This window comes from Patiria miniata, unplaced genomic scaffold (assembly GCF_015706575.1).
Source record: "Patiria miniata isolate m_02_andy unplaced genomic scaffold, ASM1570657v1 HiC_scaffold_15, whole genome shotgun sequence".
NCBI lineage: Eukaryota > Metazoa > Echinodermata > Asteroidea > Valvatida > Asterinidae > Patiria > Patiria miniata.
Genome location: NW_024037053.1, coordinates 1592800 through 1618982, shown reverse-complemented (window position 1 = coordinate 1618982; position 26183 = coordinate 1592800). Strand labels below are relative to the sequence as shown.

The window sequence follows — 26183 nt, the reverse complement described above, 5'->3', positions numbered from 1 at the left end:
GAAAGAAATCTCTTCTTGGAGGAAGTGTGGTTCTGAAAAGATTCGGTTGGTTGATTTGTAAATTCCTTTATTCTTTGGTGGAAGACAGATTTGTGCATTTTTCTTGAATCGAAAGATTTTTTTTTTACCAGGAGAGTTCTCAATTGACCGTGATAGATTTCCCCACAATGACATATTACTGGAATTAGTTTTAAAAATACCTTGAAATTAACTCATTTCCCCAAATACCTGCAGCATTGTATGATAGGAATGAAAAAAAAAAGGTTAACCAACATTATAAATGATCGGGGAGGGAGGGGTGTTATCATGCAACGGCTATTAAGAGGAAAATAATTGCTTTATAACAGTTTTATGTGCTAAGCACAAATCTGCTGGGAACCGGTCAAGACAATGCACACTGGGCATGATGTTTTGGCAGGTAACCTGCTTATGTTGAGCAAACCTTTACATCTTTTCTGCTAAGCTTATGAAATGCTCTGACACACCCCACTAAAACAACTCAAGTCTTTCATAAATATTCATGGCCTGCCAAGCAACGGACCAATAGGAATGACGAAGCAGTATGAGGTATTTATGAATAATAATTTAATCATGAGGCAAAGTTTTACAACTGCAGCTGCCAGTATTTCTTAGCCTGCCTAGTAGACAGATTCAGAGAACTGGGGGATGAATTTTCTGACATTTTTCAGTTTCAAGTTCAGAAACACTTCTCACCGAACACACCTTTTTACTTTGTTCTGATTTGAATAAGATGCACGGCTATGTACACAAGGAAAAAAAAAAAGCAAAAATATATTTCTCACTTATACATGTACCGCCACAAAATATGTTGTATTACTTGATAAAATCCCTTTTTAGTAAATCCCTATTTCATGTGTTTTTTTTTTTTGCATTTGAACAAAAGTGATGGAGAATTGGAGATTTCAATAATTAAGTAGGCTTTGGTGGGACAACAAAGACTCAAATATAATACTTCTAGGTCCTTAAATAATATTCAATGTACCAAATCGAAGTTACCGTAGCATAAACATCTTTCTTGAATATTTGCTTAAAATAAAACCTTTTCTCCCAGTTGTTACTGTTAAACAATCTTGAGTTTTAATTTATTCTGTACATTGACAGCTGACTTGATAAGCTTTTTTTTTGCTTGCCTCAGCTGAGTTTTAAATAAATTGCACCACTGAAGGGAACAGACCTTTTGCATTAAAACCCTCCCTCTCTGGCTGGCAATTTCAACAAGGTCAGCCCAGCAGTCAAAATCAATCAAGTGACTGTTTTGTAACAGTTGAGTGCTCCCTGCCTTCATAAAGCAGGATTGAGTGGCTGTGATTGTTATGAAACCTGATGCAGCTATGCTCTGACTGTAGGAGATTGACAAGCCCGCTTTGCCTACCAGTCACCTGCTTTTGTCTGTTGATGGAATTCGACTGTCACAGTGCCTACAAGAAATATGATCCGACTGTTGGTGACTAGCCTGTGTAAAAGGCATGGCAGGGGAACAGGATACAATTTTTGACTGTCTGTGACTGATCAAACAAAAGGAGGGTTAACCCGCCTATGCAAACATACATTCTCTGCCAAGTAGTCCTTTCAGTCAAAATCAATCAAGTGACTGTTTTCAACAGTTAATAAGAATTCCCAGCCTACATAAAGCAGGATTAACTGGCCGTGACTGTTTATGTAACTCGATACAGCTTTGCTTTGACTGTGGGTAATTGATAAGCCAGCTGTGCCCACAACTTGCCTGCTTTGTCTGCTCATGGTCTATGGACCGAGTTTGACTAGTCACAGTGCTTGCTTGACATATGATCTGACTTCTGGAGACTAGCCTGTGTTAAAAGTATAGCTGTTGGAGTGGATGGAAATTTTGACAGTCTGTGACTGTTTAAATAGCAAGAGGGTTAAGGCAGAGTTAGAGGGCAGAGGTTTTGTGAACCTTTTGTGCCTACATTGTTATAACAAAGAGCGCCCTCTGAGGTACTGCAATGCATAAGGTCTATAGCAATGTAACCGTTTATTCCTTCGTAAGTAGCGCAACTATTGGACTGGACAGTACTATACAAACAGAGTTGGTCGACCGTGATCCGCTTTTGTCTTACATGGCTGCTAGGTCGACCTGCACGTACAATTGCCTGACACCGACCTGCATTTAAACAATGAAAAAAAAAATGGCACTGAAACCAAACTTTAATAATAATAACGGGTACTCAAAGTGTTTTACATTATTACCCCTGATCATTGGGCCACTGAAACATTCAAATACAAAGATTACTTCTATTGGTTCCGTGCAGAAGTACCCCCTCAACGATAAGAAAAGGAGAGTTGGGGGGGGGGGACCACTGGGAGAGACATTCGAACACACTGCTGATGCCGCCCGACGCTGAAGCAAAGACGCTGTGGCTTTGTGCTTGCCTACTTTGCGCTATACACCCGTGAACTAGCACGTGCATGCTGTGTTGTGTATCCACAGGGGTTGATTTATTGTTTAATGCTATCACCACTTTTGCGTAATGGTATCGTCCGCGCCGCATGCCCCTGAGGCAACATGGCTGCCGATTTCGGAGCTGCACGGAGAGCCAATTTTCTTGAACTGAAAATTGCAATATTCAAACATTAAACCTATTGATTTTAAAGGGAATATACAACATTTAAAAACATCGAAAAATAAAACTACCAAGTTTTTACGAAATACCTTACTAGGATGTTGGTAAATGACAGTCTAAAGCATCCTGTAAAATTATGGCACCTGGTGTGAAGTCATTTTCAAGAAAATGGTATTTTTGTATACATTTCCAACGGTGGTCGGCCGACCAAAACCTAACTATTATTTCAACTACTGCTCCAAATTTACCATTTTTTTTTCAGTCCAAATTTTGTTTGCTATTGGTTACAAGTTCATGAATGGGTGCAGGCCAGCTAGACTGGTTCCCTTACCTTACAATTTTCCGGCATCTATAAATTGATCCATTTCATCTTTAGTGGAGTCAGGGAACTAGACTACTTGAACATTTTTGCTTTCTTGGTTTTTCCAGCATTTTCGAACACAAAACTTCAAACATGTCAGTGTAACAATATTTTGATCTATTATACTAACCCCTCAAATAGTTCATTTCTGAAAATTACAGCAAAAGCCAGTGATGTACATTCCCTTTAAGCCAACATCTTGTTTTTGCCCATACTCTGCGGTTTGAACACTGCTTTTGTCAGTTTTAATGTGTTTTGGAGGTGTTGACGCTGTGTTGACTCTTCTGTGTGTGTTGACACTTATTAGTATGACCGGTCCACAGGGCTCTCCAAAAAAAAAAAAATGTTGTGCATACTTTTGCCATGTGTGCACTAAACTTGGCCAATTTTCAGTATTTTAAAAATTTAACTTCCTGTGTGAATAACTGTATTAAATAATAACGATTCCGAACAAAAAGCATCGGTTAGCCATATTTGGCAATCACATTACCTGAGTAAAAATGTTGTGCGTTTGGCTGGTAATGTACTTGATGTCGGCGTTGGGCGCCACCTCCAATTTCAGGGTACCGACGAAGACGTCGGTGCAGAGAGTCCAGAAGTGAGGCTCATGAATACTGTACACGCCATCCAGACTTGTTACCTGAGAATGAACGTTAATAAAAAATTGTATATGCTTCAAAGGAAAAAAAAACAACCAGAAAAAATACACAATGTAAACTAAGGCCAAAAAAAGTCTCCGGTTTCTGGTATGCGCGCGCGTCGCCATAGCCATGCGCGTCGGCAAAATTAAAAAGTTTTTTTTTCAATGTAAGATGATGTCTTAAAACCGCCAAACTCACTGGTTTGACTGGAATCCTGCTACTGCACAATTTTAACGTGTTTTTAGATGGGGTAACGAACGAGTATAAGCTTTATGTGGCCTCTCTGGGCTCCCATACATTTTGCACTAAATTTAGTCGGGCACCATCTGCAGTCATCAACCGAGATTTGAAGGAAAAAAAAAAAAAAAAAAAAAATTGGCCGCATCGCCGCACCACTTTTGGGGCAAGCTCCATACCAGAAACAGAGGACTTTTTTTTGGCCTAACAAAATAAATACAACAAACTGCAAAGATCCGATTCAAAATAAAGTACAGAAAAGAAATATGCTTCTCATAAAACCAAGAAATCTCCATTTCATTCAAAAATATCACAGGGTGTTTCAGGGTGTATTTTTGAAAATTTAAGGAAAACGCTGCCAAAACGGTCACACAGAAGCGTAAAAAAACATCCCGAAGCTACTTTATGAACAAAGGTACTAATCAAATAAATGACATGACTGTAGAAAAATCGGGAACCTTGCTTTAATAACTAAACATCAAATTTGTTATCCATTCCATTGAGATTTGACTTAACAGGAGTTTACTGTACTTTAAATTGAACTTCATATCCCTTCAATTGAAACTGACCTGCAGGGTTTTTAAAGGGTTTTACGTATTGCTCTGAATAAATTGACTTCTCACTAAGACCCAGTCACACATTCATGGTTTGGAGCTATGGATCTCCACAGTTTGAAATTCGTAATCAACCGTGGGAGTACCGTATTCATCCTTAGTACCTCCGTGGTTATCCGTCATCTTCCTTGGGTATTCGTGGAGGGGCTACGGAAGTTTGAAAACTGTTCATAACTTCCTTGGTGAAGTGTCATGAAAATTAATCCATAGGACAACCGTACTTATTCGTAGTGTTATTCGTGGCTATTTGTGCATATTCTTGGAGATTCGTAGCTCATTCGTGGTAGAAATCTCTACGAATTCACTATGAATGCCCGGATGAACCTTGGTCATCCTTGACCCAATCACAGACAACCGTGGCGTTAATGTCATTATTTTTAGTATAACCGTCGATATTCTTCACCAATCCATCTATATTCTTGACACACCTTGGGTATTCGTGGAGGGGCTACAGAAGTTTGAAACTGTTCATAACTTCCTTGGTGAACCGTCATGAAAATTAATCCTTAGTGCAACCGTGGGACATCCGTAGGACAACCGTACTTATTCGTAGTGTTATTGGTGGCTATTCGTGCATATTCTTGGAGATTCGTAGCTCGTGCTAGAAATCTCTACTAATTCACTACGAATGTCCTACGGATATGCCTGGATGTGCTAGGGTTCTGCTAATACAAATATCCACGCTTTATTCGTAGGAGACCTTGGTCATCCGTGACCCAATCGCAGACAACCGTGGCGTTAACGTCATTTCTTTTAGTATTACCGTCGATATTCTTCACCAATCTGTCTATATTCTTGACAAACCGTGGTGTATTCGTAGAGAAACCGTATGACAGTCGTGGCTATCCGTCCTGAAACCGTAGTGCATTTTTAGAAAGTCGATTTCTCCACGAACCTCGACGGTTCATCGTGATCGACTGATTCTTGGTAAACCGTGGATATTCGTAGCTCCAACCGTGAATATATTGACTTCTCACTAAAGCCTGGTTCATACTTCATGCGAAAGCAAATGCGAAGCAAATTTGACGTCATGAAACATTCGCTGCGAAATTCGCCTGAGTTGAAATGTGTTCAACTTTTACGAATTCGCAGAGCGAATACTTGCCATGACGTCACAAATTCGCGTTCGCGCCGAGTATGAACTGGGCTTTAGAGGGTTACAGTTTGGTGATACATGTAGTTTTATTCCACACCTACCCTGTTGTAGCATCCAGGCAGTTCCTTATCAAGGGCGTAGGGAACACGCATCATCAAAATAGAAGAAGAATCACGTAGTAATGGCAAGACACTAAGAAATGGACAAAAAACATGGATGTGTTACCAGTCGCTGTTGAAAGTTGCTGTGTATAAAGGTGGAAATGTATAAAATCACGAAAGAAATTCCCCCTTAAAGGTCATATACAACTTGCTGTAATTTTCAGATGGATTTGGGGGTTAGTGTTTTATAGCAAATATTGTTACACCGACCTGTTTAAATTTTGTGTTCATAGATGCTGGAAAACCAAGAAAAAAAAATGGTGTTCTTGTAGTCTGGTTCCCTGACCCTACTTCAGGCCAAACGGAACAATTTATAGACGTCTAGAAATTGCCCAGTCAGGGAACCAGTCTTGCACCAGTTCATGGATGTGTAACCCATTGCAAACAAGATGTGGACTAACTAAATTTTGGGGCCATTGAAAGTATGGTACAAGCTGTCCACCCTCCCCCCCCCTTTATTGAGGCCAAGTGTCCAGAGAAAAAAACCTGTCTACATTTCAGCACTGATTTGCTGATGAACCCCCCCCCCCCCCCCACTCGTGCAAAAATTCTTGGATCCGCACATTGCATCTAAAGACGCATTTTTGGAAATTTTCCGTTAGTAGTTTGTTTTTGAGTGTGCGCAAGCGGACATGACGCACAATAATTTTTCAATTCAGTGCGTGACATCGTGTAGCTGCCATCTCCTTTATGAGAACATGTCCCAGACGCTGATTTCGGGCGCAATTCAAAACAAGATACTGCAACTTTTGAATTGAAAACGAGATTCTAGAATATTGTTTCCTCGGAATTTACAGCATTCACTGAGCTAGAACTTCATCAGGTTAGTTGTTTAGCATCATTCTTTAGATTTGGAACACGTTTGTGTGACAAATGATATTTACCCTACCTTTAAGGTAGGGAAAATCCAAATTAAATTTTGGACCAAGACTAGCCTTTTTCATCACTCACCTGAGCATAATGAGTAGAGCTATAAACATGGAGCAGATGGAGTCGACAACCAGCCACCCAAAATACTGCATTAGCACCGCAGAAATTATCACGCCGACGCTACCTAGAGTGTCGGCCATGATGTGAAGAAAGACTCCTGTAAAAACAAACCCAAATCGATATTATTTCAGATCTGTTCAAAATTCCTGTGAATTAGACTATCAACCCTAACTCCCTCAGGGGCCTTTTTGCTGGGATGTAGCCTCAATCCTGCAAAATCCTCCGATTGGCCTCATGGAAAAATAACATATAGCCTCAATTTTGCAAATTCTCCCATTATTTCCTCAATATGGTCAGTGGAGGGGTGACCACTGCCTGAATCCTGCAAAATACTGTGGCAGTGACTGTCAATATGTTGAGGCTTGGCCAGTGACATCCTGGAGCAGTACGGATGATTTCAAGCATAATCCAGGCCTATATTTATGCATGGCTGAGCAAAAGCAACACCAGGTCCGGCCCAAGACCTTGACAAAGTGCATCCTACGAAACCAGTAACACACTTTGCTATTAAGTAACGTCAATCCTCCAAATTCCTCTACTTTGGCAAAGAGGATTTTGAAGGATTCAGGGCGGTTAGGGTTAAGAGACAGGATGGTTACCCTTTTCAAGTTTTTTAAGTTGCACAAAATGTAAGAATTATTATTGAGTCAATCACCGACCTCAGCACGTCACAGGTTCAACCCCGCTCCAGCAAATTTCTTTGGTTAAGTTATAATTAAGAAAATGCACCTAGTCAGTTTTTCCTTTTCGGAATTTGAGGAAAGCTAGCTGACTTACCCTGCATGATTTCCTTCTGTGATCCTGCTGGGGTGTGCTGGTGTTCCCCATCATCTTTATACCCCATCCCTGAAATACAAAATGTGGAGAAATCTCGATAAGTCAAATCTCAAGGCATATCCAAAGTTCGAGCTAAGCAAATTCCCAATTTTTCTACGATCTGCACTAGAAAGCAGGAGGTTGTGGCTTCGAGTCCCATCCGAGTGATTTTTTCCAACTTTCACTCGGGAGGTAACACACTGAGTATACAGTGTTTATACGTTGGTGAAGGGCAAAACCTAATTTGATTCACGTTCATATGCATGTACTTTCACCTTAACTCGCTATGCCTGGCTATGAAATGGACACGTTCTTTGATTTTAATTATGTATTTTTTCAATCAAAAATCATCATTTTGCTCAGATTTTATATTTTGCTTACCTAAAAGTGTCTGCTCTATGGATAAATATAACAATAACCCACTCAAATTGTGTAACTTCGTGTAGCAAATCTTTACTTCGTGTCGTTTGTCGATGTCTAGTCTAGTCTAGCGATCGCACGACGCATCGCATCACACTCGCGGGGTTTTCTGATGTGTGGTTACATGACCGTTCCTTTTTGATAGATAGAGGGCATGCTATCGTGCAAGCTGCAGCTAGCTTGGCCAGCGGTACCGATCAGGCTAACTCGAAAGCCAGGCGCGTGTTTCCAATGCAGTCACATGGCCACCGCAAAGAGCCAATGATTGGACCGCCTGCGTGTTGGCTGTAATTGGGCAGCAGTAGCGATCAGGCTAACTGGAAGGTCAAGATTTGTTGCGGTTATGGGCTGGAGTCCAATCACAATGGCATTGTTGCATGATCATGTGAAAAAGATAAAGTGCGTTCAGCAATTGTGGCACATGAAAAAAAGGTTCGTGATCTTTTTACACTTCTTTGTGACTGTTTAGGCTACGGTTTCTTATGGACTGGCAAAACAATATTTTGAGTTAAACTGAGGTACTGGTGCAGGCATTTTGAGTTACTGGGGTAGTCATGTACATAATACCCTAATCCCTTGATGGAAATGAAGTTTCACTTCGAGATAAACAGAGTTTGAGTCATCCAAGTTTGACTTATCACAATTTCACTGTTGGCACTTCAGATAAAGAGGCCAAAAAAAAAAAAAAATCCAGTTTCTGGTCTGCGCGCGCGTCGCCGTAGGCATGCGCGTCGGCAAAATTTAAAAAAAAAAAATTTCAATGTAAGATGATGTCTCAAAACCGCCAAACTCACTGGTTTGACTGGAATCCTGCTGCTGCACAATTTTATCGTGTTTTTAGATGGGGTTGCGATCAAGTATAAGCTGTTTGTGGCCTCTCCGGGTTCCCATACATTTTGCACTAAATTTAGTTAGGCACCATTTGCAGTCATCAGCCGACATTTGAAGAAAAAACGAGTAAAAAAAAAAAAAAAAACCACTTTGCCGCACCACTTTTGGGGCAAGCTCCATGCCAGAAACCGAAGACTTTTTTGGGGGGCCTAATCATGCAGTTATCAAAATGTCTGATAAATTTTGTTATACCTTATCCATAGCACTTGAATTTTGGTAATATATTTCATAAATCTGTAATAATTCCACATTTTTCAAAACATTTGGCAGGTATGAAGAAGGACTTCAAAAATTTCAAGCTTACCCAGACTGTGTGCGTGACCGTGTCCGTGACTGTGTCCATGACCATGTCCTACGCTACCGTTGGCTGAACTGCCTATAAATGAAGCATAACAAAATATAAATGAAAACCATAAATGAACTACAAATCATAAAACCAACTTTTCAAGAGCCTCAAAAATTCATCGGAAGGTATTAGCGAAAGATTAAAGTAGTCCGAAAATTTGGAACTCTCATGACTGTGAAGGAGAGACCCAAACCCTAACCCTAACCACCCCAACTCCATCAAAATCCAGCCCCCCATTTTGGTGGATTTTGGGGGACTTGGTCCAGAAGGCCTGGCTTGACTAAATATTGATGGAGTATGATGGACTTGGGCCTAATGGCCTGAAGCAGTATTTGGGGTATCCGATTGATTTTGCCTAGCTTCCTGTACTGCTATTGCGATAAAAGCCATGTGTAGCAAGTCCATGAATGTCAACCAGTGCGTCAGTGGTGGATTCCATTATGTCATGTACAGTTTTGTATTGGACGCACAGTGATTGATGGATTTTGATGGACTTGGTCCAGTTCCTAGTAAAAGACGCTAGGGAGTTAGGGTTAAGGCATTTATATCATGCAAAAGTTTGTGCTGTGTAAAAAAAAACAGGGTGTCCCAAAAAAAACCTGAATCCTCAAAGCTCCCTCTTTTTCGCAGCTTAAAAAAAATAAAATGTAAAAATCAATGCATATTTGGAGGGTATAGTTCATTAGCTTCTCAACAACAACAACATCTTTTCAATCAGCCACATATTTATTGAGTTATGGCCAATTCAAAACAAGGGGGAATTAGTGAGTTTGATGAAATAAAATGTGGCACATGTTCACTAAGACTTACCACCGTGGGAATGTCCGTGGCCATGTTGGAATGCAAAGATACCAACTAAATTTACAAGCAATCCGAGAACTGAAACGATAAACAGTCTCTCGTGTCGCACTTCGGGAGGCTCCAAAAATCTCTGGAAAACAAACAAGGAAATGATCATAATAATCACTCGAAAGGATTTTTGTCATGGCAATGATAGTCACAATTGGACAGAAGCAATGACAGAGATCGCTGGGAGGGAAGATAATGTGCAAAAGAGACTGACAAGTTGGAGATGAAAATGGCAATGACATTTGTGACAATTGTTAGAATGTTATTACAATGCCAACAATTAAGGCCACAATGGCCGTGACAATTGTGACAGGTTAAAACTTCAATGACATGGTGCAACAGTAAACATTGTAATAGCAATACGCAACAAAAACTCATATTTAAAAATTTCATTGATACTAAAATTCATGGGAAATATCTTTAAAAAAAAAGGTTTAGTGACATCAATTATGTAAAGGCCAAGTAAAAAAAATAATTTCTTCTTTTTGAAAAAAAAAAAATTTCTTTTTGAAAAAAGGAAGGAGGCTCCCTTCCCCCAAGATTGCGGATGGATTCATCCAATTTCTCGACCCTTTTGCTGATAATTTTGTGTCCAAAGGAGCCGTCACCCTTTCTACCAGATTTTGAACTTGCATACAAAGATAAATTTTGCTGCAAACAAGTAAAAAGACAAAATACATTACAAATGTATGATTAAAAACAAAACAAACAAAAAAGAAGTGGGCAGGGACAAGAAATTGGTCTTTTTTTTTTTCATTTGGTCTCACAACGAGACTTAAAATCAGACAATTTTTTATTCAGAGAGTTTTTTTTACCTCAACTGCCTCAGAGAAGATGAAGAAAGCGATAAAGAGTAAAAATAGTGCGTTGATGAAACCTGCAAGAATTTCAGCTCGGACATACCTGAAACAAATGGATACAAAGATGACATGCTTATCAATTAAATATTCCTGATCTACCAGTATATGCATCCAAAAGTTTATGATTTGGAAGAAATACAGCCTAATTCTCAAACAATGTCACAGTGTTGTTAAAGCCATGTAGGATTATTTGTAATTACATGAACCAGGAAAAGTACAGGTACAGAAACCAGGAAAAGTACCTACAGAAAAGTACCTACAGATTAGTGGGGTGCTATAATAATGGTCCAATGGTTACGGTGTTCGCCTCATGTGCCGTGGTACATGGGTTCGAATCCTGACCGTGGGAACATGGTGCTTGTGCTCTTGAGCAAGGCACTTTACCATTATTGCTTCGTCCTTCGGATGGGACGTAAAGCCGTAGGTCCCGTGTCTTGTGTTAAAGAACCCAGTAACACTTATCACTATAGAGAAGGGATTTGCCCCGGTGTTTCTGGCAGTATATTTCTGGCTGCAATATGCACCGCAGCACCTGGTAAACCCATATAAGGTGCTGCATAATGGGTCTCATATTTCTCATAAACATTATTTATCTTTCTTTATTAACCCTTACCCTACTAGACCCTCCAACGCATGCCAATGTGTGCCTCAAGAAAATCTCCTATGTTTTTTGCATGGCCCTCCAATATCTGCCATGTCATTTCAAGGGTAACTGGACAGGCACTCCAATACATGCCACAGAGAACAATGAGAGTCCTCTGATAACAAAGTGAGTGCCCCCAGCTGGTCAGTATCAGGCACCCTCCAGGGCCTCCAACTCCTGCCAATTGGAGCCTTCACTGCTAAGACTTGTTATCTGCCAAATAACTGCAGCTGGAGGGCATTGGCATAACCAACTGACATGCAGTAAACTACCCTCAGAGAGTAAGGGTTAATAGACATAATTTCCAGCGCCTTGAGTACCTACTTGTTGGTAGATACGTACGCTATATAAGACTCCGATATTATTTATTATCATTATTAAATGACATGTGCTTGGTGGTAAAACCAGCTAGGGGCCTAGATGTGATAATCCCTAAGCCAAAAGCCAGCAAAATACTATCTGTGACCAGGCCAATAGCCGGTGTACTTGTTTAAAACCGGCCAAGCACATATTTATTCCCATACATTTTCGGTCAAACAGTCAAACTGAGTAAACAATTGACAAAATTCCAATGATTTTGTTCATTAATTTTACTTCTGGTTTTGTGAAACACCCCTTTGGCCACGTTTATGGGCCTCGCGCGCGTAGTTCGAAAAACTGTGGCGCAGAATGCTGCGGTGTTTTACCGGCAGTTTCAAACCACCCATGTGACAGGCTCTCGACCAATAGCAATTTTTGACTGTCTGTGACTGATCAAACAAATGGAGGGTAAACGAATATCTAACAACAATAAAATTAATTTGTGATTTGGAAAAATCAACAATATCTTGTGCAATCTTACCCATATGAAAATGTGGGTGTGGCCCTCCATTTAGATATTACAGCAGCTGTCAGACCGGCTAGCAGTGCCGTGCAATCAAAGAACATATGGAAGGAGTCTGAAATCAGACCAAGACTGGAACAAATGAAAAAAAGAAAGACACTTGATTATTAGGCCAAATTAAAAACAACAAAACATGTTAAGCGTCCCTGCCCGCTTCCTTTTTGGAGGCTGCCTCTTTTTCTTTTTTTTAAACCAAAAAATTGATAAATTTTAAACAGTGACATAATTTGGGCTCTTTGTCTGTTGCATCTAGCCCATATAAAGCTGATATGTCATTTCCTCAAGTCCAATGGCGGCAATTTAAAAAAAAACACCTGGCGGCCATCTTGAAAAATAGCCCGGTCGGGCGGCCATTTTGGAGGGGAAAAAAAAAAGGGTGGCCTCCTGCTTCCTTTTTTTTTCAAAAAGGCAGGATGCTACACATGTTTTTTTTTATGGCCTTAAACATGGTGTGAAGAGTGAAATTTAATAATAATATTATTTCGCAAAAAAAAAGGTGCAATTTCAGAAGACGTTTGGGGAAAAAAATCAAGAAGATTTTTCTCATTGTGCTTCCTACATGTACATGTAGGCCTATTTCCGAAAGAAACCTGCACTCTGTTTGGATTTCTCTCAAAAAACTTTGCAGTAAATTTCCCTAATATGAGTACTTTTGTTTTTTAAACAAATCTGTGCACAACGTAAGTACACAGTCAATAATTTATAACTTCTTTTGAAGGACACAATTCTTTTTAAACAAAAATTCAGAGAGATTCACTTCATGTAAATTTGCGGTATTTGTTGTACATCTACTGTATGAGGATTACTTATTTTTTAGAATAGAGCAACAAAAACTATTAATGCATAAACCTAACCGTATGTACATTTGACTATTATTCCATATGTGTTATGCGGTCTGGCAAAATAAAATCTATATTCCCTTGGAAACATTCACTCTGATTGCATTGGTACCCGTTGTCAAATACACAACTATAACAGCTGTTTTGCCTGAGTGCATATTTTAATAACCTAGACACAGACAGTGCCTTGGCACTAATGATGCGCAACAATTCAATTAAGCATACGTGTACAATGCTCCTTGCAATGTGATTTATGCTTGGACACATTCCCGATTTTGAAGCCGAATCACCCTGAATAGCAATTCTTGAGTAAATCGGGGAATGGTTCTTGGCTGCCTCGGGATGATTCTGTTAGTTTGGTGAAAGATCATTAAAGATCGGGAAGCGCCGCGACAATTTTTGGACATGTTCGAAATTATCGAGGTGATTCGGGAACCACTTTCAATTCTTGGTTTATTCTTGTTGTATTCATAACTAATTATGGATATTTTTACAGTATTCTGGATATTCTCACAGCATTCTTACAAGAAATGTGCGAATATTATAAGAATAACTTACGAAAAAACTTACACTAAATCGGCGTAATTCTAGACGATTCTAGAGTTATTTGTATATTATTCTTGACAAAATCACTACAATTTGGTATTATTCTGCACTAAATTGCAATCGTTTGGCTTGATTCGGCTTCCAATTTGTACCTAGTTCTTGATTATTTTTGTTTCATTCTTAAGTTATTCTTACAATCAGCGAATCAGAGTTAATTTGTCCCAATGCCAATAAGAATTTTTATTCGGGATAGATTGGGGTATTCGACGCAATAATTCGGGAATGTGTGAACCTAGCATTACTGGTGGGGCCCTACCGGTAGTCTGAAAAACTTTTTTAATTTTCAAGGTTTCATTTAAGATGAAATTTGATTTTTTTCCCCCAGCACATTGCCCAGTGAAGGGCAAAACCTACAGGGTGGCTTCCGAAAATGGAACGGCATGCTTCAATCAGAGACTAAATCATACCAATTGGCAATACATGGGCCAAGATCGCCCGATTCAGTCCAGTAGATTTTGTTCTAGAGCCTGTTTTGTGAAACATAGTCGGGAGTTATTTTGTCTCGATGAATTAAATAGTAAACTGCGCCCACGAATTTGACTTAGTTGGATAGAGGGATTAATTGTTATGTAATAGTACCCTTTGAAAGAGGTGTGCTTCACAAAAAAGGCTCTGCCGCAAAAATTACTGGACCGAATCGGAAGATCTTGGTATCATATTTCTTCTGAAAAGATTCTCCATCCATTGGTACAGGTGGTTTGAGTCTCAAGGTAGTGGAAGTATGCTGTTCTGTTTTTGTTTTGTTCTTTGGGCCACCCTATATATATCAAAGGTATCTAATTTTTGAGGACTTTATATATATTTTGACTTTTTTGGTGAAAAGTGTTTACAAATTATGAAATGTTTTGGGCCCTGTATTCCCGATACCTACTTTGTAAGATTCAAAATAGACAAATCCCCATTTAAGATTTTGCTTTTCTCAGACACACAAATGTAATTTGAAATGTACGATATGAAATATTCCACTTGTAGATCCTCTTAATTATAACAACGCCTTTGGCCAGTGTGAGTATGTCAAGTTTTCCACATATTACACAAATAGTGTGTTTCGTATGTTAATTTAATCCCCCTCCAACCAAAAAAAACGGCAACTATACAGATCAATAAAAACAAAGAAAATGAATAAATTTGAGAATGAATTCATAATTGGTAACAATGAAGATTCAACTAATACAATTTACAATAACATGACAACAGATTAAGAACTTTTGTCTCTAATTGACTGAAAAGATTTATAAATTAATAGAAGAAAATACATAAATTTAAAAAAAATCGTCAGGAAAAAAAAAGCTGTTCCACTCACCTATTTGTCCAGACACCATACGATAATTCCACAAAGGCAAAGGACAGATTCAGGAGTAGAAACATGAACAGATTTCTAGATGTTGGGTCGGAGAAGATAGCCCTGCAATTTGATACGAGGAATTAATAACGGTAAAAAAATATGTTGATGTGAATGAGCCATTTTAAAACTTTCATTGGGTGGGGGATGGAAGGGGGTGATAGAAGGGGGTGGGGGAAGGGGGTGGGGAAGGAAGGGGAGGGGGAGGTTTGCCCTAAGATCTTGACGGTAATGACAGATTGAAATTTAGTCTGGGTGTACAGACATCCTTGCTTGGTGCATTTTTTAAATTTTTCTATTAAGTTCCCTATTCCCAAATCCTCCCAAATCCTCCCAAATCCTCTTTGCAAAATGGAGGATTTTTTGCTTGTTTTGCGAATCCAAATGAGATTTCATATCCTTTGACAGACGGAAGCGGTTTCGGTAGCTCAGTACTGCAGATTCTCGTTTTGAGGGTCCTGGGTTTACTTCTCAATGAGAATAGTTTTCTAAATTTCCAAAGATTATATGGCCTAAAGTTTCAACTTATTCTGTTCAATCAACTGTAACCTATAACTAATATCTCACTTTCCTTTCCAAAAAAAAAAATCCTTCTGGGCCATGAATCAGCAAAAGACGAATTGTACTTTTAAAACAAAAAGAAAAAGTAATATGATACAATACTTCTAATAAAAGGAAGACGAGCTACACTTTGATATCCAGGCCACATTGACTAACGTTTATAGTGGGGCTAAGCATGCCAAGCAAAAAGTACAAATTGTGCAAAATCGCTTGAGTGAATACCCCGCCACTCATCTATCCCACCTCGTAGCCGGCTACGCGGATATGGGATACGGGGTCACGCTTGACTGCTCACCCACAAGACGCCTGCACTTCCCATTCCATATATCCCCATATCCGCGGAGTGGGTGGACCTACTTTGGATTTAGACTTTTTTCATCTTCCCCATTCAATTTACACAGTATTAATACTGATTCATCCCTTGGAGGATTTAAAAAAAGAAAAAGGAAAACTACAGAAGCGCCCCCTTTTGCCCCTCCCTCCCTAACCCAATCCCATTCCGTACCCCTGTACCTGCGTAGCCACTCCGGGGGAACTACTTTGGACTTAAACTTTGGTCTAGCTCCGGCAACTGCACAGCCATTGAATTTTAGGAGGTGATCTTCGAGTAGCAGGGTATTCTGCAATTACTCCTTATTTTATTGTAATCTGTAACGAGGGTACTCCATTTCAGCTAAAAAAACTGCTTTCCAAAGGAGCCCTCACATTAAAATTAAACACACAGTTTAAAAAAAAAATAAACATGAAAATTAGAAAAGGCACAAATACAGGTAACATGGACAAAAATATTACACTGGACAGAAAATACTACATTAAAATATTACACTTACAATATAACGCCAAGAAATTGGACAAATAAAAACTTGAACTTGATCATCAGTTGATGCGTTTTTTAAAAACAAAAAAGGTTCAAATAAAAAAAATAGAAACAGATAAAATGCCAGTGATAATTGCGGTAAGGGGTATAAAAGCGTCTATCCTATCGAACTACCGAAGTGCTTCAGGGTTAAGTTTAGTCATTTATCGAATTTGATTTAAACCTCTATTATCATACATATCATTATCAGAGATACATTAAACATTAAACACATAAGCAAAGTGTCCATACATTGGCATTGCACTGCCCGTCTGCCGCTCATCATCATGAACATGCATGATGAACAGCGGAGGCTGAGCTGACCAACTTAAAAATAATCTTGGCAACGATTTATTTACCTCCACCACGAGGAAATCTTCTCTTTGATAGAGAATCCCGGTACATACTCTTCATCTTTGTTGGTTATGGGTAACATCGGATGAGATTTAGTTGAAAAAAATATTAGAATTTTGACAGCAGATGGTGTAAACTTGGGCACGATAGATTCTTCCGGTTTTGCTTTCGTGTGCATATGTGTTTTGACTGGTATTACGCTGGTTCAACTTAAAGGAAATCAATGACAAATACAAGAACGAAACCAGCTAAAAACCATATGGCTTAGGAAGTCTTGTCTCTGTAAGTTTGCGTGTTACACGAACAGAGAATATTCTCACAGCGGTTCACCAGACTGCGAGTAAATTGCAATTACTTTCCCAACATGAACTTTTCATTCAAAAGTAAATGAATAAATAGAATACAGGTTTGATCACAATACAAGAATTTCAAACACTCAGATAAACGTTTAACTCAATTTTGTTTAAAGAGAGAATTACCCAGGCCTTCCGACATACACAAACCCGATAAATCAAATATAATCGTCCCTGTGGTAATTCAACAGCCACTGTGATCAATCACCAAAATGGCGACGCAGGGGATGGGCGGAATCCCATGTGTAAGTTACTATACTAATCATTTTTTTTTTAGCAATTCCGAATGACTTACCTCAAAATTAAATTGGGAAATAATCAAAGACTTTCTATGCATCATTACTGGATGTTAGAGGGGATTTTTGAAATTGGATTTATTCATAAATAGAGGTCCCAAGCTTGCATGGCTTGAGCTGGGAACTGTCAATGTCATTTTCCTGTTGAGTGTTGATGTTTTGAGTTTTGAAATCGAGAGGGCGCTCTTCTGTTTTACTGTGTGCCACTTTTATAATTTGGCAGGCAAACATGTCTTTACATTTTCCAAAAGTTTCTTGTTTTCCCCCATGGATCTTTATGATAAGGGAAATTCATCGCCAATTTGGAATGCTCTGCAAAAACTGAATTTTTTTCCTTTTAAAAGTAAAACTGACAATTAAAAAAAAAAAATGTAAAAAAGAGAAAACTGGCCTAACGCTGTAACGTTCATCTTACCGTTAACATGTTAAATTATAGTATTTTAACGTTACGCATGGGATAAATTTCAATGCTTTAATTATTTTGTTGAAAGATGTGCTCTCTCATCTGTGGACAAAATTCGGGAAAATTCGGCTACCCGATCACCACTTACCTGCCGCCAAACATCCAAATTTTCACCTCACCTTGTGATTTCAACCAAGAGGAATCCAGGAAACAGCGGACATGCGAAAAAAAAATTAGTAAAAATGTGTTTTTAGAGACATTTTGCATGCACATGTAGTGCAGATCTGAGTTGAAGCAGCCGGTCAAAACTGATTGAAGTGTCTGGAACAGTGTACATTATACGCATGACATCGATAACCATGACGTCGCATCAGACGTCGCATGAGCCGGCCAATGATAGTGCAATACGTCACTATGAATATTTTTTTTCTCATGAATATTTAGTTTATTTCAATGGATACTTCAAATACGTCCAAAGATTGATCATTGCAACAGCGATTGTGTGCGGCCTAGCGGTTAAGAGTCTCGTGTATCAAGCAAGAGTCCGAGGTTCGAATCTCGATGAAGTAATTGACTGATTGATAAATAGAAATTAAGGAAAGGAGAGGGTGAGAGTAGAGGAGGGAAAGTGGAGGGAATAACCATAAAAGATGTAACTTTTGGCGCTAGAAAATTAATTGAAAAAAGTGGTGATCGGGTAGCCGAATTTTTCCCAAAATTCTGTTGGATTTGTTGCATTTCTGTTCATCAGATTGTCAAGTTGTCAAATTGTCATTTGAATTATATTGTAATGTACAACTAATATAAATAAACAACGCTAAAGGCCCATGGGATGCAAACTACTGTATTTAGCTTTCTTAAACTAAAATTTGCATGGACAAGTCCGTTTCCATCTCAAATTAAATGATTAGAACTGGAAGTGATCTATTAAACTAGACTGTGTCTATGTCTATAAAACTTACTCTAAATTTGGTGATCATTTTCAAACCAGTTTTTCCTTTCTTGAACTTTTAGATTGACATCATATTAAAGAAGATTCCTGGGACCGGCCTGGGTTTTAGCATCGCTGGAGGGATAGATCAGGACAAAAGTAAAAACCCTTTCATCCCAGGCGATGAGGTGAGAATGCCGGAAACAAACAGGCTTGAAATTGATCATGGGAAAAATTCCATACTGGGCCACCACTCATTTTCCTTAATATGCCCTGAAAAGTACCAAAAGTTGTAAATCTGATGAAGAAACACTGATTAAGGAGTGCAAAAATTCTTTGATATTACTTTAAAATGTTCTGTCATGGCCCATAGACTTTGTTCAGGAGCTCTGAGTATTGGCCAAGCATGGAATTTTTTCCTTGATCATTCTTCTCTAGCTAGCAAAATAAAAAAGGTAAATAAAAAATACCATCCCAGCAGTCAAAATCATCAAGTGACTTTTAAAAGAACTTTGCAGGATTGACTGGCTGTGACTGTTTATGTAACTTTCTACTGCTCTGCTTTGACTGTGGGTGATTGATAAGCCACAGGCATGCAACTGGGAAATCACAGAAAAAGAGGAAATTCAAATTTTTTCCAGACTTTGTACAGTGTTTTTCTATTTTCAATGGCACCATGTGAAGTAAAAAAGGAAAAGTTGCATGCCTGAAGCCAGCTGTGTCTACCAGTCACCTGCTTTTGTCTGTAAATGGAATTTGACTTGTCACATTTTAAGCTGGAAATAATGATCCGACTGTTGGTGACTAGCCTTTGTCATGGTATAAAGGCATGGCAGGGAACAGGATTGACTTTTTATGATTTGACCATTATGATCCGTTATGATAGTAGAATTCAGTTTTTCAATCATTACAATTGATATTTCCCCGAGGCACACTGAGCTACAAATAATACGAGTTAAGTATTATGGGCACCCCAGCGTGGTCAACCTCTCACCACTTTAGCTTCATATATCCTCACATTTTACAAGTAGGTACAACTCATGGCAAAAACACAAGTGCACGTGCACAATAAGCTCTGGCCGTGTTTCAAGAAGTCTTTCATGAAATCAATCAAAAGGATCCCTGCCAGAGCTGAAATATGTGACGCCGAAAAATGTGACACCGATGCCACAAATGGAACATCATACTTTTAGTCAATTTTCCAGGGACAGACCGACCGACCGACCAACCACCAAGTGACATATAGAAACTCCTTCCAGAGCTTAAAAGTGTTGTGTTATTTTTGTGTTGTACAGGGAATCTTTGTGAGCGTCGTGAGGCCCGGAACTCCAGCGGAATTGTCGGGATTGGTCGTAGGGGACAAGATTCTGGAGGTAACAATCATGAGTTGAGCTTAAGAAGAATTTCCCTGTGCCCCCAACTTTACATGCAACTGGAAGGTCACAAAAAAGGAGAATATGTCCAGCTTTTCAAAATTTTTGCAGTGTTTTTCAGTATGTAATGGCACGCAAAAAAAATGAAAATAGATCAACTGGGCCTGGCAAAAATTGCACGCATGCTTTGGGTGCTTCCTCAGTGTCCAGGAAGCAAAATACAGGGCGATTAAAAAAAAAGAAACCCAAATGTCGGGACCATTGTTTTAGGGAAGTTCTGCATGTAGCATTTTCAAAATCTAGGATATGAAAGCCCAACTCATAAGCTTTCTTTTAGTACAAGAATCATTCAAATCACTCATGTACCTTTCAGGTTACAGAATTTTAAACACAACCACCGTTTTAAGGTTCTGTCCACGGATTGCAAAAAAGTTCAGTGTTCTTTCAGCAAAACGAAAACAAATCACATAAGGATGTGTGTGAATTGTTTCGTTTTTCTGAAAGAACGTACACCTTTTTGGAACGGTTCATGCAAAGGATGGATTTTTAGATGGCTTGATTTCAGAGGTTTTTGGTATTTTACGAAAGAGTAAAAAAATGGGCAATTCTAGCATCATGTAATGTTTGTGACAGAGTTTTTAAGAGCTCAGTGAATAAACCTGAAATATTTGTTTTTGGTCTTATACATCCATCATCTAGTAATGGTCAAAAGATTACAGACTAGGAGTTTTGGATCATTTCTCTGAATCATTCATTAGATATCATGGTTAATTGGCTCTGTCACGGACATTACACTTACATTTGTACTTTCATAACGCTGGAAGTACCCGAAGGCAACTTTTTCATTAGGGACTTTTGTTACTTTTGGGTAAGTGGCTGAGCTGAAGATGGCACGATCTTCAGTATTTCTTAGCATTTTATTCCGACATTGCTTTTGATGTGAATTATGTGAACTGTCCAAGTTTTGCTTCAACTTTGGTTTGACTTGTTTTGTTGCATCCAGGTCAACGGCCTAGACTTGACCATGTCCACCCACAGCCACGCCATCAAGCTCCTTACCAAAGAGAAGTTCACAGTGCTCAAGATGAAGGTGCATCGCCGGGGCATCTAGGACTGGGGACAACTCTAGCCCACGTCACCGACTAAGCAGGGAGTAGGTTTCTGCTCAGCAGAATGTAGATGTTCCTGGTAAGCGTGACAGGAATCGTCTTGTAGATCTTAGTAATGTCCTTTTTTGGACATAAAGGGATGTTTGAATTTGCAGATAAAGAGTTATAACCAGAAGCCCTTTCTCCCCCTGCCCAAACCCCTGCCTTAACCCCTGCCTTGGCCTAGCTGCAACCCCCATCTCCCCCCCCCCTCCCAACCCACGCAGACATACATACTTGTTCTGTAGTTGTGGGGACATACACTCGTCGCTACAAGGTATTTGTGGGGACAGCAGAAAGTCCCCATAACTTGGTCCTAATTTGTCTAACAATAAAAAACTTCCCCATAAGACGGTGTAGGCGTGCACACACACAGTGTGTGTAAACACTTTCAGTCGTGGACCCCCTATTGTCCCTCTTTCGTTTGTACTTTAACTTTATAGGAAGACCTTCCATATGTTTTGTACACGATCGTCAACTGTGGACCTTCAGGAATTGTAGACTCTATTGTCCTCTATTGTTCAACGTCCCCTATTGAATGCAGAAACAAACTCACATACACCCCTACACACATATACTTGTGGGGAAGACCTTTGTTTCCTTTCATTTGTTTTTCGTTGTTCCTATTGAAATCGCAAACTCCATAGCATTTCCCTTATGGGGTAGATTGATTTCTAAAGACTTCCTTATGGGGTCTATTCTGTTGTGTTTTCTACCCCGTAAGGAACCCTGTACATGTACAAACAGTGACGTAAACCGTGTCGGCAAGTGGGTGGGCATGGGGGATGAGCATTCTTCGTTGGCAAAAAGTACCAAACCACGGTTTGGCAAAGAACGGTCTATTGATAGCACAACCGTCATGCTAACTGTAGGTTCTCATATCTGGTGAGATATATATAAAAAGAAAAAAACTCACTGAAATACCACTTAATTTATAGCCGATCGTAAATAATTGAATTGCTTGAAAAAAAAACCGAACTGTTCCTTCAAGTAAGAACAATAAATACAAATTGATTGTAATATAGTATTGACCTCTTCTGACCTTTCGTGACCTCCCTTTGACCTTTTATATCCCTTTATTCCTGGGCCTGCACTAATTTGAAATTAGTTTAGCTTGTGATTTTTGCCAAAGGAACTTGACTTCAGAAAAAAAAGCTAGATTTTGGCTTACTCGCGTGTGTTTTCGATGTAGGAAGAAAATAGCTATTTAGTGTGGAAGTTCAATTGGTCAACTAAACACCTCAAAAAAAAGAGAAGAAAGTCCATACTCATTGGAGGGGTCATAATTTTGAATCTGATCATCTTATGATGACGTCATTTATCTTAGACCTTTGGGGAATTTTGTTGGCTACATTTTGATACCCCGTTTGCTACCACAGACTGTAAATCGTCCAAGATTGCCAACGGTTTATGAAAATTGATGCAGTTTGAAAAGTTGCAAATTTAAAGATTACGCGAGGAGAAACTGCTAATCACAAACACACACATCCGTAATTGCCTCGATAGACTGCACAGTGCCCCAACAAAGCGGGGGTAGTTCAATTCACGTGCTCCCATGCATGCAAGCACTGTGCGATCGGTATTCTCTGCTGTTTGTTTCAGGCAATGTAACATTGTCAGGCAGCAATTTCCACTTGAGCACTCTTTAAATTTGCAAGTTTTCAAACCGCATCATTTTTCATAAACCGTTGTTAATGTTGGACCATTTACAGTCTTTGGTAGCAAACGGGGTATCAAAATGTAGCTAACAACATTCCCCAAATGTCTATATAAATGACGTCATCATAAGACGATCAGATTCAAAATTATGACCCCTCCAATGAGTGTGGACTTTCTTTTTTTGGAGCGTTTATTAAGTTACATAATAGGCTAGGACAACCTTAGTGCCAGGGTTTTTATACATTTCAGAAATGATCAGTAGCAAATGGACTTAAAAAAATTCTAAAAATAAATAAATAAAAACAGTACTTGCATATATTGCTTTATCGGACATATATATTCCGACATAAAAATGTGTATTTGAAGTGTGTGGTTGAGCCTTGCTAACAATTAAAATTTCTGCATTTTTTGCTCAAATTTCGAAATTTCAGTTTGATGTCAATCAAGTTACATGTGATTTGGGCATTCCAAAGAATGAATTTTTAAAATGTGTGAAAAAAGTACCAAAAAATAGGGAAAAGTAGGAATACTTGAAAGCCTGCAATTTTCTGCTATGGTAAGCTCATCTTTTCTGCTCACTGTTAAGCAGCGTTATGAAATTGGGCCCAGGTTTGGGAGAATTTTGCAGGAATGTGTAAATCAAATCTTTCCCCCTTTTTTACATGTGGGTTGAAACTCCCCTGTAAGCTCAATGAACAAGAAACGTGCTGTTGTATTTCTGCACACTTCTAATCAGTGTCAATTGAGCTACCTGTAAAATTCTATTTTTTTGCACTGTGCGAGTTAAATGCAAGCACGCCAGACGATTCTCAAGATTTATTTATTTTTTAGATGGGGTGGTACACATGTAATAGCTATCAGAAAGAAAACAATAGTCTGTATTCATTTTGCTATTTTGGTATTTTAATTTTTTAGAGTATGTATTCATTGCTTTCTTATATTGTGTACTTTAATTTAATTTCAGTTTTTATTATATCCATCAAGAGCAATGGACGATGTCATAAACGCAGATGGGAGCAGAATACACCTACATTGCATAAATTAGCAATGTCGTAGTACTTGTACTCATGACAAAGAACTCGTACTCGTACAAATGTTCTCAGCTTTGAAAAGAGCTATACAGGGTGGTCGTGGTCCAAAAAAAAAACCATTTACGCTTTTTCAGACGCAGATTTGGAATTGGGGAGACGTGTTAAAATTGTTTCAAGATATTCCTAAACTACAGCATCTTTATGGTATATGGTGAAAATGGCGCTGAAAATATAGCCTAAATTAAGAAATGGCAATGGTTTAAGGAACGATGGTCAAAAAGAAGTTTACCCACACGCGGGTCTGTGAGATATGGTCAACAGAATAGCACTGCGCCCACAAAGAACTGCAATAATTGTAATTTAGGTCTACATGACTGCCATAGATGTGGACAAACTTCTTTTTCAACAATTTTTCTGTAAATGGCAGTTATTTCTTATTTTGAGCTATGTTTTCAACGCCATTTTCACCATATGGGCTCCGTGCGCCAACAAAAGAGGGTGCGCTTTTACCATTTCTGAGCGCCCCTTGGACGGGACACCGCATGTGCGCACTGTAATTCGCGCTCGAAGTATGCACGACTTTTTAATTTCCTGAATGTGCACAAAGCTAAGCCACAGCGTCTTTGCGCGTGAGTGTCAGGCGTCGTAGGCGCACGAATACTTTTGAATACGTTCGAATGTAATTGGAATGGTCTCCCGGACTAATCTCTGACCCCAATAACTTTGGATATCATTTGAATAACGCAGTGGATGGATCGGAAACCAGTCTAGGTCTCCCCCAACTCTCCTACTCTGGCCGTTGATGTGGTACTTGCGCAAGGAGCCCATACCACCAAGATCTTGTAGTTTAAGAATATCTTAAAACAATTTCAACATGTCTCTTTAATTTTGAGAAATCTGCCTCTGAATTTTTTTGGGGGACCACCATGATTGTAGGAAAAGAACCTGTTTTCTACTGTTTGGGAGGCTTCTGCCTATGTTTAATGCCTGGTTTGACAGCAAAAGCCCTTGAATGCACGCGACCCATTGAAATTTGCACCTACTTGTGAAAAGTACTTGTACACGTACTCTTGACAAAGTACTCATACTGGTACTCATGGCAAAGTACTCGTACTCGTTGAAAAGTACTCGACTACAACACTGTAAATTAGCATAAATTAGCATAAATTAGCATGAATTCATTTGATGCCAAGGATATATATTAAAGCTGAATGGTTCCAGCTGCAGGGAATGTTTCACATTCTGCGAGAAATTTTGAAAGAAACGTGCAACATCTTTCATGCCTCAATATGTTAAAAATCAACTCATATTTCAAAGAAAAAATTGGCACAAAAAAAAATCAAAGGAACAGATGTTTACTGTTCACTGCTGTGCTGAAAATGTAAACAAATGAAAAAAAGAATTGTGAAGATATTAAATCTAGTTCTCAACTTTTAATATCAAATTTGTAGAGCTATTTATGTAATTTTTCTATATTTTGCTATAATGGTGCTGTTATGTAACTTTATTTCAGCCAATCGGTGGAAACGGACTTTTTTAAAAATAATAGTGTTTAACAAACGCAGAGTTTTCAAATATTGGTCGTATTTTAGTCTGTCGTATATCTTTTCTTTTTACAAGTTACTTTTATTCACATATGTAACGTTTTTGTTACAAGTTTCTCCAAAGAGATTTGTGACACATCTGGGAATGTTTGAAATTTTGTTGTTACCAATGTTAATTTGATGAATAGTGCCTTGCATATTGTGAATAATCTGAAAACAAAATTATATCAGTTATTAAAACGAAATACCATTTTGAGTAATACAGAATTTGAGTGTTTTTGCTATTTATTTTTAAGACCTTTAATTTTATCCAAAATGCAACCTGAAATGAAGATGGCAAAAAAAAAAAAACACCCAACATATCAGTGCTCTATAATGGTTGGCATCGGTGGTAAATGTACCCGACATTCGACATAAGTAACAAAAAATACTGCAAGTTAAACTTGCGCGATTGATCCCTCTGGCATGCTGGTAGT

The 26183-nt window shown here is 38.8% G+C and overlaps 2 protein-coding genes across 3 annotated transcripts; one reads left to right on the top strand and one right to left on the bottom strand.

The window, feature by feature from the left end:
- Window positions 1-1878: 1878 nt before the first annotated feature.
- LOC119722357 (zinc transporter 7-like) lies at window positions 1879-17782 on the bottom strand. 2 transcript variants are annotated; one of them, XM_038192428.1, is made up of 11 exons: window positions 17618-17782; window positions 15160-15261; window positions 12370-12483; window positions 10841-10928; window positions 9987-10107; window positions 9135-9206; window positions 7481-7549; window positions 6665-6800; window positions 5654-5744; window positions 3455-3604; window positions 1879-2143 (listed from the first exon to the last, which is right to left on the bottom strand). In XM_038192428.1, the coding sequence occupies exons 2-11, from the start codon at window positions 15222-15224 to the stop codon at window positions 2096-2098; spliced, it is 954 nt and encodes a 317-aa protein (XP_038048356.1). In that variant the 5' UTR covers window positions 15225-15261; window positions 17618-17782; the 3' UTR covers window positions 1879-2095. The 2 variants fall into 2 exon arrangements, with proteins under 2 accessions (XP_038048356.1, XP_038048355.1); XM_038192427.1 differs by lacking the exon at window positions 17618-17782 and adding an exon at window positions 16975-17236.
- LOC119722358 (tax1-binding protein 3-like) lies at window positions 17321-21708 on the top strand. Its single transcript, XM_038192429.1, has 4 exons — window positions 17321-17567; window positions 19036-19140; window positions 20248-20325; window positions 21329-21708. The coding sequence occupies exons 1-4, from the start codon at window positions 17535-17537 to the stop codon at window positions 21434-21436; spliced, it is 324 nt and encodes a 107-aa protein (XP_038048357.1). The 5' UTR covers window positions 17321-17534; the 3' UTR covers window positions 21437-21708.
- The last annotated feature ends 4475 nt before the right edge of the window (window positions 21709-26183 follow it).